General features: G+C 39.3%; 1 protein-coding gene across 1 annotated transcript in view; it reads right to left on the bottom strand.

Moving 5' to 3' along the window:
- Window positions 1-12,915, bottom strand: part of LOC306878078 (exostosin-1a-like) — a 57,642-nt gene extending 44,727 nt beyond the window's left edge. The window contains exon 1 of the mRNA XM_079430176.1: window positions 11,334-12,915. Within this exon, the coding sequence (XP_079286302.1) occupies window positions 11,334-12,247 (914 nt within the window). The 5' untranslated portion in view covers window positions 12,248-12,915. The remainder of the gene's footprint in view (window positions 1-11,333) is intronic.
- Window positions 12,916-18,638: the final 5,723 nt, after the last annotated feature.

The raw sequence follows: 18,638 nt of genomic DNA, 5'->3' as shown, positions 1-18,638 counted from the left end.
TCCCTTACTAACCTTGCCTGTGGAAAGATATGCAATCTTTCAACTTCAATGCAATAACGCATGACCAGAAATTCATTAACCTAGTAAAGTATTCCCACATCAAAAGCACTATTTAGACAACTTTGCAGCTCAAAGAATAAATGAGGTTTGCTGAATAATTCATGCAAATGCTTTAACAAAAATACAAACGTTTAAAAAGTCCACAACGCTGACAGTTTATATCCATTCACAGAGTGCTACTTTAACTGTGATATCTGGGAAGAAAACAAAACAAAACTAGGTCAATATCATATTCTGTAATAACTGACATCCAACAAATACTAGAAAAGCTTAACTTTTCTAAACATTCAAGTCTATAAGACTTTTTTAAATTCGCTTTTAAATCTGCCTGACAAAAATTTGATTTTTGTTATGTAAAATGTTTCCTCTATTTGTTATAATGTTAAAAAGCAGATAATTCTCTTGAAAAACTTATGAACTAGCTGGCACAGTGACAGTCTCGTCAATAACACATGTTGATCGAGAAACCAAAGAGACCATGGGGGAAGCCCGAACATTTAACGTGTCTAGGGAAAATAAGTTTTATGGGAAAACATCTGTATGGTCTGTAATTAAACATGTTGACTAATATCATACTTCAAATCCCCAGAAGAACCCTTCATAAACTGTGGATATAGGACCACATCAGACAGAAACCAGAGCAAACATCACAACTATCAAAAAACCAGGTTAAAGGTCAATACTTTTTGCCATTTTTTGTTCTTTTTTTATGTATCCAGGACCTATTGAAACATTCCTCACCCATTTCACTCATATAATGAGCCCAAAACATTAAAAATCACTGAATTAATCAAAGACGAAAACCAAACTACTTCCAGAAAACGAATGTTAATCTGCAAAATAAATGAAATGAGAGCTCTAAAGAGCAACCCAACATGAATGTACTGGAGAAACATCAATTGAAAACAAGAACGATGCTCATTTATGTTCCCTACTTATTGTCTAATGCTAAAGTACAAACGGTGTCGTTGCATAAATCTAGCGCAAAATCCCTGAACTCAACAAGCTCTGAACGGCCATCCAGCGAGAGGAAGAGACTATCAGCCACGGCCAGAAGGGATCAAATGCTCACCGTAAAACCGAAAGCTCACGTCACGCTTCTAATTAAGAAGCGGTGCCAAAACGAGAGATGAGAAAAACACATGCTAGCCGTATGATGTGAGGACAGCCTGACGTCGACATACAAGATGTATTTATAGAGAGGATTTAATCCACGTCTCTGGCTTAGCTGTGGTGAGATGCAAGCCAACACGTTCGCTCTAACCCACTCCCAGTAACTGTAGGGAACGAGACAAGAAAATGACATGCAAAACAACATGGGGAACAAATAAAACACATTTGGTTACTATTCTATGTTATTCATTAGATGTCGTCTTGTCCAAAGCGAACTATAAGGATTGAGTCTATTCTGGGTTAATAATAGGGCAATCAACAATTCCTTGATTCAGAGTTTTGAATCGATTCACTGGAATGATCTAATTCACATAAATGAATCAAACTTACCAACTCTGATGTTGTTTTTCTACAACTGCTTTAACGTTTCATATTAGTGAGTTGAACGATTGCAAAATTTGATAAACGGTGCCTTTTGCAAAGTCAGCAAAAGTCATATTTTGAAAATCTCTCAAACTCACTCGAGTTTTCTTAAAAATGATCTTTGAAATCTTCAGGTTGACTCTTTTACCGATACGTCATTCGAGTCTTTAGCATTCTGCTCTTCCGGCTCAATGCTGTTTGAACAAATAGATGTCATTTAATCTAAATAAAAATTGATAAAACCAGCTGTTTCTACATGGTTATATGACATCAATTATTCCTTGAATCAGAGCTTTGAATCGATTCACAGAAATTAATCAAACTTGAATGAATCAACAACTCTGTTTTAACACTTTCATACTGGTGCTTTGTATGATTGCAAAATTTGAGAAATGTAGCCTTTTGCTCTTTTTTTTTTTAAATCAATTTCAACAGCAAGTTTAACTCCAAAAAAGCTTGAACCACAGCTTTGGACTAATTCACATAAATCAGACTTACCAACTCTGATGATGTTTTTGCCACCCAAATCAATTTGAACAGCAAAAGTCTTATTTTAACTTAAACATATCTCAAACTCACTCAAGTTTTCTTAATTTTCTTTGAAATCTTTAGGTTTGACTGACTCTTGTAACCAGTTTTTTTGCACTCAAATCCATTCCTAATTTTAACTCCAAAAAAGATTGAATCACAACCTTCACTGCAATTAACAATTTGAACTAATTCACATAAATGAATCAAACTTGCCAACTCTTATGATGCTTTTCTACAACAACTGCAACTTTGCAACTCAAATTTCAACAGCAAAAGTCATATTTTAACTTCAAAAATAGCTCAAACTCACTCAAGTTTTCTTGAAAACCATTTAAAAAATGTGTCCGTTATGTTCTTTATACTGATTCTGCATAAACATCAGTTGACTTTGGATTTGACTGACTCTTGTGGCTGGTACGTCATTTGAGTCATTAGCATTCTCCTCTACTGGCTCAATGCAATTTGAACAAACAGATAACATTTAATCTATATGAAAACTGATAAAACCAGCCATTCCTACATGGTTGTTTGATCGTATAGTTTATCTGTTAGTTTAACACACAATTCTGTGTAAAGGACGTTCCCAAAACACCAATGTAAACACATTACGAGTGAGAAAGCCACCGCAAAGACTCATCAATGGTGTTTGTGAAGGCCAGAATGACTAATACTATTGCTCATACTTGGAGTTAGTGATTTGAACAAACTGCTAACCCAAACTATTAAACTTCAGAGCATAACTTGACCCGGACAAGAACGACAGCGATGCTCTTTTGCAACCAAGGATCGATACGTTCCACTTACAATAAACCCGACCCTAAACCTAACCGACAGTGTTAAACTCAAATATAAGATAAAACGCATTTGCTGAGGCAACAATGACATTTTTTGCTTGCTTCTACAATTTTGAAGCTCCTTTAAAAATGAGACTAAACGCTCCACTTCACAAGTGCAATGCTGTACCGGGTGCGCTATCGAGCAAGTTTACATCAGAAAAGCCATATATATATATATGATGCTCATTATGTAATGCAAACATCAAACTGCACTATGGTAAAAGTGTTTTGAGGTCAACACATAGTATTGTGCAAGGAACCATCTGAAAATAATTTTTATTAATCGATAATCTGCCCTGTAATTATAATTTGCATGAAAAGGAATACAATTTGTTGGCGTTTTACTGCCTCTAGTGTTCGTTTCAATTGGAAACTGCAGTGATTTGGTACATTTTGGGAGTTTTGCAAAAATGTAGATAGAAGCACATATTTCCAATAAGCCATTGTTAGATTTTTGCCTGTCAGTTGATAAAAGGGCTTTATATTTCAAGGGACCTAAGCTACATGTTCAAACTAGTCCCTTTTCAACTGCCATGCCACATTCGAGAGTTGTTAGGTGGAAAAATTCAGTAACTGTCTCTAAAAAATAAAAACACACACCTGAACAGGTTAATCAAGGATTACTAGAAAGCTACAAGCACGTGAGTTTGATCAGGGTTGGAGCTGAACCCTGTAGAAAAGTTGATCTGGTGGGTCTTGAAAACACACAATCAAATAACTAGTAAACAACGATATGGCATGTTTATTTGTGGGTAGATTACATCACCATTTGGTCAGTGGAAACATGGGCAGATCAGAGAATCGCAGATCCCTCCCCGAGCATTTTGGAAGAAAAGGGGTAAAACAAATTTGGAGACGCGATTATTTGACTTGGGTCAGAAAATAACCACCTAGAAACCAGATAGCAACATGATAAACTACTCAGCAACACACTGACAGGCAACTAACTTTTTGAATAGAAAAGCACCATATAAAGCACATATAATGTATGTCAGTGAAAAATAAAAAAAACATTGTGGCATTCCAACAAAAAATTGTTTTTGCAAAATGATTCAACTCAAAACATCCATCACAGAATCACTTCGCCAGTTCGAGTCTATTCAGAAAAGGAGATTCTGAGCCCTGGCGTGTTTTCCCACACATCTCGTTACATCCGAGTCGCACATTAGCTGAACACTTGACCCAGGACACATCAGCCTGTGAATACTTGGTTCAATGGCAACACCACTAACAGAGCTGAACTGAGCCATATCCAACACATGAATCAAGTCCTTAAAAATAAACACAGACTCGATTTTAGTGGTGTTTGCCCATGCAAAACTCATCCACTCATTCGCTTATGCTTCAAACAGGAATCATGACTGACTATAAAAACTAAAATACGAGAACAATGATGCTCTCGACTTACTGAGCTTACAGCCTAATTGGTTTATAATCTTAAAGATGCTTGGCGATTTTCTTATCAACTGGGTTTTGATGAAAAAACGGGAATGTTTTATTATTATCGCCAAATGCTCTCACCAAAATGTTTTCATATCCCAGTATATTACGATCTCCAGAGCTTGTGAGATACTTGGGTCGTAATTGAGCAGCGAGGAAGAAGTGGAGAAGCCGTTAATTTGTGAATACTCTGCTGAAGTGTGCCATCTTATTAAAGCTGCTGCAGAGCCTGAGTACATAATTACAGCTGCTCGTGCGGGCGAAAATAGTCAAATCAGCATTACAGAAGTGAGACAAAAGCCTTCAAATTAGTACTTCCTTTATAGAGGACACAATAACATGGGTAAAGCTCTGGAAGAGGCACTGGTCCTCTGTGAGAAAGCAAAAAGAAGAGACTGTAAAAAAATCTGAGATGATATATTTAAATAAATAAGATAAGTCAAATGATATTTGCAGAATTCTTGAATACAAAAGCCAAAAATATCTGATCAAATTGAATGTTAATTTAAAGGTCATAAACTTGACCAGCTCAACCTATGAAAAACGTCATCACTGATATGTATAACTGGAATTACTGGAAAAATCACTGGAAAATCTGGCTAGTGCAGAAATAGTGGAGTACACTTTAAAGAAATATCAATATCTGTACGATATATTGAATATTGTTGTGATTTTCATGCATTTTCCCCCTTGCAAAAAAAAAAAAAAAAAAAAAGAAAAAGAAAATTCAGGAAGGGGGCCAACACTTTTTCACACCACTGTATATGAAAATGTATAGTCTACAAAAATAAATAAATAAAATACAAACAGACAGAAAATAAATAAAATGTATTTTAATTAAATTATTTTTATTAAATTGAAAAATTTTATAAAATTAATTCAATAAAATTCAAATTTAAAATTTGATAAAACATACATTTGATTCAATTGTATTAATTTCGTAAATTTAATTTTAAATAAAATTTTATTTAATTAACTTTAGTTAAATTTAAATGTAAAATTAAAGTTCATAAAAAAAACAAAAAAAATCATTAAATTGTATTAATTTCAGAAATACATTTTATTTTAACATTTTTAATTTTACCTTTTGCATTACACATTTTGAATCTTTTTGACAAAATTGTTTTTTTAAGGCATTTCAGTACATGAATGTGAAATTAACAATAAAATAAATACTGAATACGGGCTGAAAAAAATCGTAATAAATTCTAATTTGTGGCACTCTTATAATATGTGAACCCACTGTTCATGACAGAAGCACCACAATAAAAACTGTACGCAAAAAAATCTTAGTCTTACAAAGAAAACTAACACGAGGCTCACAATTGTCAATTTATTCAGTGACACAAAGTCCAAATACAGTTAAATCAAATCCATGTGAACAGAAGCTTAGACGAATTGTTCAAATCTCAACATCGTCGAGAACAGACTCGTGACGTGTTTTCATCGAGACAATCACAACTTCCTTGTTATTAGTGACAGATAAAGGCTGGATTTTCCACATAACAGGCAGTGGAAGAGGATTACTTCCACTTTATTTAACCACAGGCGGCACTGTTGTGTCCTGCGTTTAATTTGCAGCTAAATGTACATGAGCTTAAAATGCTGAAAAGGGTTTGGCATTTTGCATTCTACACTTTAACATGCTAACAGTAACTGCTGGATTGTGAGTATGCTAAAACTTTGAGAAGTTGTGTTTTTAAATTCGTCCTCTTTAAAGCAACGCCGCTACATACTAACTCACTTCCTTCCACAATAATTTCAAGAAACTTTTCGCAAAATATCAACTAATTGATGTTTTTTAATGTTGGTAAAACTTCACTTGAAATCTTTATATATAATGCATTCTAAAAGTATCTTTAATGCATTAATTATGCTTTGTAATGCACCTTGTAATGTATTGTATGATCTCATAAATAATTGTAACCACTTATACAGCATTATCTATTCAGTGTTACACCTTAAGTGCATTAAAACACATGACAACCCTTTATAATGCATTATACATAAAGGCTTTAAGTAAAGTGTTTTTTCTTTTTTATTCAAAAAAGACAAGAAACAAATGAGCTGCACCAACCAACATGAAGCAGCAGACGGGTTTAATCACATAAACTGCATGTACGTCAGCTGTCGGCCCCGGTGTCATTTTCTTTTGTCAATGACAGCATATAAGCCACTTCCTCCGAGCCCCAATTAAGAAGCAGCCTAATAAAGTATTGGGATTGGTTTAAGATGATTAGCTGTGTTAATAGGGCACCAGAGTAAATCCAAGGTTATGTAACCTAACAGGCATTGTCATCAACCAGTGTCTAAGTTCCTTCGAAATGCGCGCTCGCCAATCAGATTATAACGAGCGGTTCAATGGACACACGGCCTGAGCAAGACAACTTCTGGGCAGATCATCAAGTATTTTCTGTGTTTTGTTTATTACATCCGTGGAAACACTCAAACTTAACTCTTTCTAATCATTCTTCCTAGTTTCTGTATAGCATAGCTATTTACTTCATGACTTTCAAAAAGCTACACAGGAACAGATAGTACATTTTGGAGAAATTTAGCATCAATTTACATCACTTGCTCACCAGTGGATGCTCTGCAGTGAATGGGTGCCGTCAGAATGAGAGTCCAAACAGCTGATAAAAACATCACAATAATCCACACCACTCCAGTCTATCAATTAAAATTTTGTGAAGTGAAAAGCTGTGTGTCTGTAAGAAACGAATCCATTAAGACATTCAAACTTCAAACCACTGCTTCTGGTCAAAATACCAGTCAATAATCCATAATGACGCTTCCTCCAGTGAAAGCCATTTGTTGTCTTCTCACATCAAAAACCACCCACATATTTGTTTAGAACTGTTTTAACTTGTAAACTGTGCAGATTTCTCTCCTGATTCAGATGAGATTACTTTTTCACTGGAGAATGCAGTATTATGGATACAGAACTATCATTCTGACGGCACCCATTCACTGAAGAGGATCCATTGGTGAGCAAGTGATGTAATGCTAATCGGTTTTGATGAAGAAACAAACTCATCTACATCTTGAATGGCCTGGGGGTGAGTACATTTTAATCAAATTTTCATTTTTAGGTGAACTATTCTTTTAAAGACTCATGTGCACAATAACTGCATGAAAATACCTTCAAAAACAATACAACCCATGCCGTTCAATTTGGTCAATTTCAGGCTATTCATTTGGTTTCACAATCTTGCGTGAGCAAATCTGAAATGCTGGACAGGAATGATGCAGATGATTTTGTGCTCATGAATAATTCACGAACACCCTAAAATTTTAAAGCGGAGAAAAAAACATAACATGAATAAAACACATCTGATCAATTATTCAACGCCACAGCCGTCAGCATTTCACATTCACAAGAACGGTCATGTTCAACAACTTCAGCATCCGTCCTCGCAGAGCGCAAGCGGAGAGAAGGCCTATGGCTACAGCGGGAAATGAGAACGGAATGAACATCCGCCTCCAATGGAAATACGCCATGCATTTTTCAAAGTTGTCATACGGCACTTTGAGGAAAATGGTCCATACTGAACGCTTCAATGCAACCAAGTGTGCAAAAGTTTAGCTTTAAATGTTTGAGGCATTTTCCCTCAGGATGTCAAAAGATGTTAACGACATCGCAACTCCATGATCAAAGTGAATTTGGTTCATATGAATATATTAATGCCACAATTTATAGTTTTAAACAAGTACGGGTGGATTTCAATCACATCAAATTCTGAAAGCAAATCTAGGAGTAACTTGCAAGTATAACTGACCTCATCGACATTTGCAAATGGATCACTCTGCATAAAGTTTTAACATAAAAATACAGTAAAAGCTGAAAAACCTTTCCACTACTATTCTTGAACCCAATATCAAAAAACATGTGGGTAATTCTGAAACTGTCTCTACACAACTGTAACACAGATACTATACTCATGCATCAAGCTGCTACTGCATACAGTAATACAGTATGTACTGTAAAGGTAACTATTTATGAACACGGATGTTTTTATAAAACATCCTAGGCAATAACACCATGTATTACAACGATTTCACCAAAGTTAAGGCAATTTTATGCATTCAGCTTCACATTATGCCCAAAAAACACTGATTTTGAAATCATTGTAATTTGTAGTCTTTCTTGAGAGGCTTATTTCTTTTTAAAATGAAGATGAAAAGGAACATTTACCATTTTTGGTTTTCTCTACATGCTTTTAAGATGAACTTCAGAGTGACAACAGAAATGTGTTAGTTCTTTTCAAATGGTGGTAGACTTAATCAGCCAACTTTTTAGACAATTTGAGATGAAATATTTCATTTTTATACATTTTCATATACAGTGGTGTGAAAAAGTGTTGGCCCCCTTCCTGAATTTTTTTTTTTTTTTTTTTTGCATGTTTGTCACACTTTAATGTTTCAGATCATCAAACAAATTTAAATATTAATCAAAGTTAACACAAGTAAACACAACATGCAGGTTTTAAATGAAGGGTTTTTTTTTTATGAAGGGAAAACAAAATCCCAACCCACATGGCCCTGTGTGAAAAAAATGAAGACTTTGGAGTGGCCTAGTCAAAGTCCTGACCTGAATCCTATTGAGATGCTGTGGCATGACCTTAAAAAGGCGGTTCATGCTTGAAAACCCTCCAATGTGGCTGAATTACAACAATTCTGCCAAGATGAATGAGCCAAAATTCCTCCACAGCGCTGTAACAGACTCATTGCAAACGCTTGATTGCAGATGTTGCTGTTAAGGGTGGCCCAACCAGTTATTAGGTTTAGGGGGCAAGCACTTTTTCACACAGGGCCATGTGGTGTTTACTTGTGTTATCTTTGATTAATATTTAAATATGTTTGATGATCTGAAACATTGAAGTGTAACAAACATGCAAAAAAATTAAAAAAAATCAGGAAGGGGGCCAACACTTTCACACCACTGTGTGTGTGTGTGTGTGTGTATGTATATATATATATATATTTTCCTACTTCAAAATTTTGTGTTTAGTTCAATGTGCTATTTGTGTTTTTCTGTAAAATTTCTAAGTGAAAATTGGTTATACCTGAACTCTTTTTCAGTGTACATCAGCCATTCTGCATCTAGATATTAGCATCAAAGAAAAAAAAAAACTAAACCAGTTAACCACCATCCACACCAAATTCAAAGAGTGAATAATATTTCAGCGACGTCTCATTGTTAAGTGCATGAATGCTGAAGCACACAGCTGTGTTTCGGCAGAGTTATGTTGTTAACTGTGTGAGTGGCATGTGCGTATCTCTTCAAGTCACCCAGAACAGCCTGTCGGTAGGCGGGTTGACACTGAGGTCATGCTGCCAGAGACGAAAGGTCAGCCGGGACACAGGCATTCCTGGGTGATGGAGGGGGGTCTGGGAAACGGCTGTTTAAACAGAGTGAAGGTTGCTTTCCCCCCACTGGCACCAGGGGCATTGTTTCCACTAATCCTTCAGAGCCCCCCGTCCCCGTCCAACCGAGCGCCACAGCCACCGGGAATAAAAACACAGCAGGAAACCGGAGCCCGAAGCACCCATGACAGAGACGAGAACACTGTTTGTTCAATAGCGAAGTAAAGGGGATGCAAGAGTTTGACTTCTTAACACCTGCCACTCGGATCAAAGGGGCGTAATAACATTTGAAGGGGAAAATTACACAGCATATTGTTTATTGCAATCCTAGTTCAGATGTAAACATATAAAACTGCACGGCACAGACGTACTGACAAACGCATTTGGGATATATCATGATCATGTGCGGTAGATATTCCGGGAGCATTCAGGGTTATGGCATACACACTGAAAGCTTTTGCTTCCCATGAATGGTACATCTTAATGCATTAAAGCCAGAGCAGCTTTTTCATGTGCAATTGGAAATGATATGTTATGATAAGCATCAGCTTATGGTTTAAAAACCATTGCATTAGAAAAAAAAAGTAGTTTTTAATCATCATTTGAAACAAGCTCAACATGAAACAAACTGATATCTGGTGCAAGATCAGCATTTCAGGATGTAACAACTTTCAGTGTTTTTTTCTTCTACCAGAATGACAGCAAATATGTTTGGTACACTATATAATGATAATAATTTGTATATGAAACGATTGTTAGATTGTGTATTTTAATGCTTAACAGATCATTAAAATATATTCAAATAGTTAAGAGATGCTTCATATTTTTACACATACAGTGGCCCCCAAAAGTGTTTTGGACTGAAATATCAAATCAAGTAACACTTATTTGAAAGAAAGGGCACATGCACAATATTTCAGCAAAGCAAAAATAACTATTTTTCCACTGATCATCATGACAACAGTTGCTCAAGTCAATGTAAACACATCAGAAAAGTGCAATTTTGCATTTTTTTCCCGGTTTCTTTAATATTTCACTAATGCAATGGCATTTACAAGCATTGGCTTTTATTTAAAAGTCTTTAAATACTTCATAATGAACAATATATCTATTGTTTTAATCATGACAAATCTAAAAAGAACATTCTTTGACATCTTCAAAACATCTTTAATAGAATGAAAGTCATGAACATCTTTTGTGAAATGTGTTTAAAAAAAATTAATTATTAGAACAAATGTATTTAATACGCCTCTAAAACATCTTTAATATGTCTATAATAGAATGGATGTCATAAAAACAATGTCTTTTTAATGTTTTGGTTTTAGAACAAACAAAAATAACATTTAAATTAAATGAATACATTTTTTAACGTTAATAACACTTGTTGATATTTTGTTATTTACCCCCAATGGCATTCATACATTCTATGTGTGCAAATACTTTTTAGGGCCACTGCACATGATCTACTGATCTGTTTAGCATAATATAACATATATATGTAGGATTCATTAGTTAGTTATAATGTGTCAGCATTTCTGACAGAAGAAATCCTTCTGTTCTTACCTGTCATATTCAGCATTGTCCTTGTCGCAGCGAGCATCTTTATGTTTCTGCCAGTCTTTGCCATGTTTGCACGTGGTGAGGAGAACCACGTCTTCAGCATTATGGATGTGATGAAGCGCATTCCTGGTATCAGATCCAATCCCAGTCAGATAGCGCTTGCCTTTAAAAACCAGCACATATTTCCTAAAGGGAGGGATGGTGTTGTATTTTAAATAGCCTCTTTCTCCTCTAGTCCGGGGGTGATCTTTGGAGAACAAGGGGATGGAGATGTCAAAATTGGGTCTGAAGTTCTCAGTGCTGATGCTGGCTTTGGCCAACATGGCTTGTCCGATATCAAACCCCAAATCCTCCGTGTAATCTGGCCATGTGCCCGAGTACAGGTTAAAGATCAGGTGGTTTCTCCCGTTATTCCACAGGTTCAGGTTCTGGATCTTAGTTTTGAGGTTGTGGACGTACTGAGGAGACAGCTGGTCTCGGTCCAGCGTGTCAAGGTTCAACACAAAGAGGCAAGCCTGTCCCGGGTCAGAAGTGTAGAATCTGGAGCCCTCAATGGAGGACAAGATGTTTTGGTAGCTTTCTGAGATCTTCTCACCTTTCTGTTGAGGGTAGACGTAGACTTTGAAGCCGTCCCTTCTGCACAAGGAGAAGTCAAAGCAGGAGTCCATTCTGCACTTGTAAGCTCCAGAGTTGTCATCTCTTTTGTGTCTCGGAGAAACGCGGACATTGTAGTCCTCCGTTTCGGTCTGATCCCAAGGAATAAAAGCACTTGAGGGGTCTGAGAAGTGTGGCCAGTGTGGATGGGGGTCATCCCCACGGTTCGGAGTCCTTCTGGAAGCTGGTCCCTGCAGGTAAAAGAGGAGAATGAGACACACACCTGCAGAGAACAGAATTAAATAGCGTTTTTTGGCCTGCATGTGTCCTTAGATCCAGATGGAGCTGGTTGCGGATGAATCTAAAGGTCTCAACTCCTGCTGGACAGCATCTTCCACAGACCTGCAGGGATTTGATGCTCTCAACTTCCACCTTGTGATTCCAATCCCAAATCCAGAGCATGTGGGCGACTTAACCTTAAACCCTTTTTATGGATCGACCTCTCTCCTCTCCGGTGCCTGGTTCACGTTAGACAGCATCTAAACTACTGACAGATGACATCCGAACCCTACTGTTCTGGATCGATGGAAACCATCAGAAAGTACTTTCAGAGAAGACTTCTTCAAATCCAGCTCGGAGAAATCACAAACAGCAGAAACTGAGCTGGACCTCATGTGACGCGCGTGAGTCAGAAAGCCCCCTGTCACAAACTTCCCGAGCGGATAAATCCCCACAAATCCGTGTATTCTCACATCTTTTTCTCTGATAAATCCTCCGAAGGCTGCTTGTCTTTACAGTCTCGCCGTTGTTTTGTAACCTCTCGTAAATACATCACAGACCGACACGTTCTCCTATTCCTTTCTACACTGAAAACGCGTTTGAGACGCCGATGATACAACGTTACATTCCAGCGCTTTATTCGGAAGCGTCCAGTTGCGATTGTTACATTGTAGCATTCCAATCCCCGCACGACGTCACGCGCCTCCGTCGCACACAGCGAACCGTGATTGGGTCGCGTCATTTCCGGGCGGGCCGACGCTACTGTAACCCTTTCACGGCCACAGTCGAGCGTGAAGGTATTTCAAAGCAACAACAATTGTATTTCTCCAAATACATGGACGAACAAAACTTATGTAAAAGAAAAACAAGATTGTTTTTTTCTTCCCTCAAAACCTATAAAACAAATAATTAGATTCTGAAATGGAACATTTGTGAACAATTTCAGTGGCATAACTCACACTTCAGTCAAAAATACCATTGAAAGTATAAAAAAGGCACAACATTCTAATAGTATAACTATAATGGGACAATTTGATATCCAGTCGGAAATTGATATTGAAAAGACAATCAAACTGACGTCAAAATCTTGGCATGACATTGATTTGATGTAAATTGAACGTCAAACATATACATTAAACCAATTTCAGTGTGGGATTAAGTTCCTATTTTCACCCAATTACCACTGGCAAAAATGTCCATCCAAACTGAATTTAAAATGATGTTACGGCATCTTGATCATGTCTTGACTAATATTTAATATCAAGGTGCCCACTGGGTAGGAAAAGAGCTCTGTGAATATTTTCATTCCATGGAAATATAGCAACATACAAGTTTAGACAAACATGTGGGTGAGTAAATAAGCACAGAAAAGGCATTTGGATGAACTATTCCTCAAAAAAAGGCCAAAAATTGCACATATGTGACCCTGGACCAAAAAAAACCCGTCATAAGTGTCCATTTTTCGAAATTGAGATTTATATACCATCTGAAAGCTGAATAAATAAGCTTTCCATTGTTATGATAGGACAATATTCGGAAGAGATACAACTATTTGAAAATCTGGAATCTGGGGGTGCAAAAAAAAAATCTAAATACTGAGAAAATCACCTTTAAAGTTGTTCAAATGAAGTTCTTAGCAATGCATATTACATATCAAAAATATTTCTATATTTACAGTATGAAATTTACTAAATATCTTGATGGAACATGATCTTTACTTAATATCCTAATGAGTTTTGGCATAAAAGAAAAATTTATAATTTTGACCCATACAATGTATTTTTGGCTATTGCTACAAATATACCCCAGCGACTTAAGACTGGTTTTGTGATCCAGGGCCACATATTTTTAAGTTATAATAGTTCTTTAACAGCACAATAAAGAGTAAAGAACATTGATTGTTATCTGAATGAAATATATCAGTCGGGGCCATCAAATGTTTCTTTGAATTATTTGTACAGCTGCAGGGGTCTGAGGGGATAAAGAGCTGAGACGAGGAGGTGCAAAGGAGGCATTTGAAACCGCATTCCTTGGAAGTTGTGGAGCCGGATCCGTATTCGGGTGCTCCTATGGGCCAGTGATCAAAGTGGAGGTCTTGCCTCCTCTCCTTTCTGTCCAGCATTCCATCCTCTCATTCTTTCCTCTAATATTGCAAGTTACATTTATATTCACACGTGGTCCTTTGAACATGTTTGATTGGCACACATGGAATTTTTTCTTTAATTTTCTGTGCTGATTTTAGATGGAAATTCTGTAGAATTGATTTGAATATGGTAAAATTGTGCTGTTAAAGAACTATTATAATTGTCTATTTTCTATATTTTGTTTGTGCTATTTTGCATATTGTCCATTTTGTATATTTGTACATGATTTTTTTACTATCTGTGTCCTGTCCTGTCGCTGTCATTCTGTCGCACTGTGGAGCTACTGTCACTAAAACAAATTCCTCGAATGTGCAAACATACCTGTGGCAATAAAGCTCATTCTGGTTCTGATTCTGAAAATATGATAGTTTAATGCAATCACAATGACACCAGACTTGCTTTGATTGTCACATTAAGACTTATCACTTTCTATTCACTTGTGCAGCTTCATAATAGACATATTTAATTAAACTTTACATCTACATTTTAAATGATACCTGAGTTTGATCCATTGATCTTACAGGGGGATTTATTAATACATTTCAATAAAGATTTGACTAGATTTTGCTTAGATAAAATCATATTCTGCAAAAACGGAACCAATCAACAGCTGACTTTTTGAAAATAAATTAATAGTTTTATTCATCAAGGATACATTAAATTGATAAAAGGTGACAGTAAAATCATTAATAATGTAACAAAAGATGTAATATGAAAAACATGTATCATGGTTTCAAAAAAATAATAATAATAAGTAGCAAACATTGATAATCATGTTTCTTGAGCAGCATATCAGCATATTAGAATGATTTCTGAAGGATTTCTGAAAGACTGGAGTAATGATGCTGGAAATTCAGCTTTGATCACAGGAGTAAATTACATTTTACAATATATATTCAAATAGAAAACAGTTCTTTTCAATTGTAAAAATATTTCACAAAATTACTGTATTTTTTATCACCTTAGATAAAATAAGATAAAAATAAGATACTTCTTTTAAAAATATTAAAACATTGAACCAACCCCAAACTTTTGAATGGCATTCAACCGTTGAAATTCAATGAAATGACATACAGTATATTATGTGTATTATGATCTACATCTAGCATATTTATCAATGCTATCAATTATTTTTGAAAACTTCTAACCCTGGAGATTGATGCATGACCGTTTGGTAGAGGGAGAAGATTCTGTTTGTGTTTGTCTATAGACTAGAGAAAGTAAATGTAATGCTGTATCAATAATTAAATAAAGCCCTATAGTGGGGATAATGCAGGCTCAAAATGAATCTGCGGAGGTCTGGAAGTTACCCTCTGTTACGGGGCTGACGAGACGTGAGACGTGCGGATCCATATGCAAGGCTTTATTACTAAACATGGTCAGAAAACAGGCAGGGTTAGACAGGGGCAAACAGGTATGGCAAGGGCAAGACAGAGCAATCCGTGGAGCAAGCGTGGGTCAACGATGAGCGAACAGTATCCAGAGGGGCAAGGCAGAGAGAGAATCCAGAGACGAGAGCAATAATCCAAACGGGGAGCGACCAGAGTCCAAACGGCAAGGCAAAGGGGTAAATCCAGGAAACAAAGGCAGGGTCAGACACGGCAAGATAAACAAGGCAAGACAAGACTAAGACTATGATAATGGCTCTGTAGAGTTGCTATCGCTATGCAAGTGATATACGCTAACAATACTCGGCCCTGATGCTGAGGAAGTCCATGGTTTAAATGGTGTGTGGTGGTGATTGTGAAATGAGCATCAGGTGTGTGATGTGTGAATGGTGACAGCTGTGATCTGTGCAATGCATTGTGGGAAATGGAGTCCAGTGTGTTGTGAGTGAAAGTCAATGTGGTGAGCGGGTGACCTCTGGTGGTGGTTAACCGGGAGAGCATGGACCAGATTCGTGACATAGCCCCCCCACAAGGAGCGGCTTCCAGACGCTCTTATATAGTCCAGGAGGGCGGTGGAGCGGAGGCGGAACAGGGGGAGGGACGGAGGGCCAGGTCCATGAGGAAGTGGGAAGACCGGGGACTGAGGCAGAACCGGCAGAGCAGGACACCCAGGCGGAACCGGAGACCAGGACAGAGCAAGAGCCCACCAGGGCGGAGCAGACGGACCAGGAGCCCACCAGACCGGAGTAGAAGACCACCACGGCGGAGCAGACGACCACCAGACCCGAGCAGAAGACCACCATGGCGGGGCAGAGGACCACCAGACCTGAGCCGAAAACCCTCGCCAGGAAGCAGACTGGGCAGGAAACCATGGCAGAGTCTGAGATCTGGGGGAAACAGCGACAGACAACACAGGGAGAGCAGAAACAGACAACACAGGGAGAGCAGAGACAGACAGTACAGGGAGAGCATTCATGATCTCAGGGGGCGTGGCAGGGCAGGACGAGGATTCATAGACTGCGTTTTTTGCCGTGACAGGACAGGGCGTGAGCTCACAGACGGCCTCTTTAGCCGTGACAGGACAGAGCGTGAGTTCACAGGCGGCCTCTTTGGCCGTGACAGGACAGAGCGTGAGCTCACAGACGGCCTCTTTAGCCGTGACAGGACAGGGCGAGAGCTCACAGACGGCCTCTTTAGCCGTGACAGGACAGGGCGAGAGCTCACAGACGGCCTCTTTAGCCGTGACAGGACAGGGCGAGAGCTCACAGACGGCCTCTTTGGCCGTGACAGAACAGGGCGTGAGCTCACAGACGGCCTCTTTGGCCGTGACAGGACAGACAGTGAGTTCAGGGACGGCCTCCATGGCCGTGACAGGACAGGGCGTGAGCTCACAGACGGCCTCTTGAGCCGTGACAGAACAGGGCGTGAGCTCACGGACGGCCTCTTTGGCCGTGACAGGACAGACCATGAGGTCAGGAACGGCCTCCGTGGCCATGACAGGGCAGACAGCGAGTTCAGGGACGGGTGCCACCACTTCGGGAGGTTCTGCAGCGGAAGCCGCCACCTCTGGAGGCACTGGAGCAGACTCGTGGACAGGAGAGGCCTCAGGAGCACAGTGTGCAGCCCACACACTCAAAATGGCAACCGCCATAACGGGAAGTACTGAGGTCAGGGGAACAGTCTCTGGAACAGACAGGGTTGAGGCCCTGGGAATGCCAGCTACTCGCACTGACATCAGTGGTGGGTCCATCACACTGGATATCAGCACTCGAAGGACTGACCTTGAATCTGTGGTAACAGCCTCTGGCAGTTCGGCGGAGGCGTGAAGAGACTCTGGCTGGAGCACTGAGACGTGGTGTGACTCTGGCTTGGCAGCGACGACGTGAGCAGACTCTGGCTTGGCAGCGACGACGTGAGCAGACTCTGGCTTGGCAGCGACGACGTGAGCAGACTCTGGCTTGGCAGCGACGACGTGAGCAGACTCTGGCTTGGCAGCGACGACGTGAGCAGACTCTGGCTTGGCAGCGACGACGTGAGCAGACTCTGGCTTGGCAGCGACGACGTGAGCAGACTCTGGCTTGGCAGCGACGACGTGAGCAGACTCTGGCTTGGCAGCGACGACGTGAAGGGGTGTTGTTGTTGCCGCCATTTTGTGAGTGAGTGCGGTGTTGCATTCCTCCGCAACACCCACAGTGAACGGAGAGCCCACACACAGCAAGGCATAGTCCATAAATTGACTGAGAGATGAACGGGGACCCTCGCGGATTAACTGAGTCTTGAGCGGCTGATTAATGCCCTCACAGAAAAAATCTATGAGTGCGTAGTCCGGCAGATCAGAAGAATAGGCAAGGTCTAAATACTCCTGAATATAATTCTCGAGCGGTCGCGAGCCCTGCTCGAGGGTTAATAACAGTCGTGCACAATCCATACCTGGCCAATGTCCTTTTGAAAAGCCGCTGGATCCTTGTGTGGCCGAGTATTCTGTTACGGGGCTGACGAGACGTGAGACGTGCGGATCCATATGCAAGGCTTTATTACTAAACATGGTCAGAAAACAGGCAGGGTTAGACAGGGGCAAACAGGTATGGCAAGGGCAAGACAGAGCAATCCGTGGAGCAAGCGTGGGTCAACGATGAGCGAACAGTATCCAAAGGGGCAAGGCAGAGAGAGAATCCAGAGACGAGAGCAATAATCCAAACGGGGAGCGACCAGAGTCCAAACGGCAAGGCAAAGGGGTAAATCCAGGAAACAAAGGCAGGGTCAGACACGGCAAGATAAACAAGGCAAGACAAGACTAAGACTATGATAATGGCTCTGTAGAGTTGCTATCGCTATGCAAGTGATATACGCTAACAATACTCGGCCCTGATGCTGAGGAAGTCCATGGTTTAAATGGTGTGTGG

The sequence above is a fragment of the Barbus barbus genome, assembly GCF_936440315.1.
Source record: "Barbus barbus genome assembly, chromosome: 12".
Taxonomy (NCBI): Eukaryota; Metazoa; Chordata; class Actinopteri; order Cypriniformes; family Cyprinidae; genus Barbus; species Barbus barbus.
This window is presented reverse-complemented; position numbering and strand designations above follow the sequence as displayed.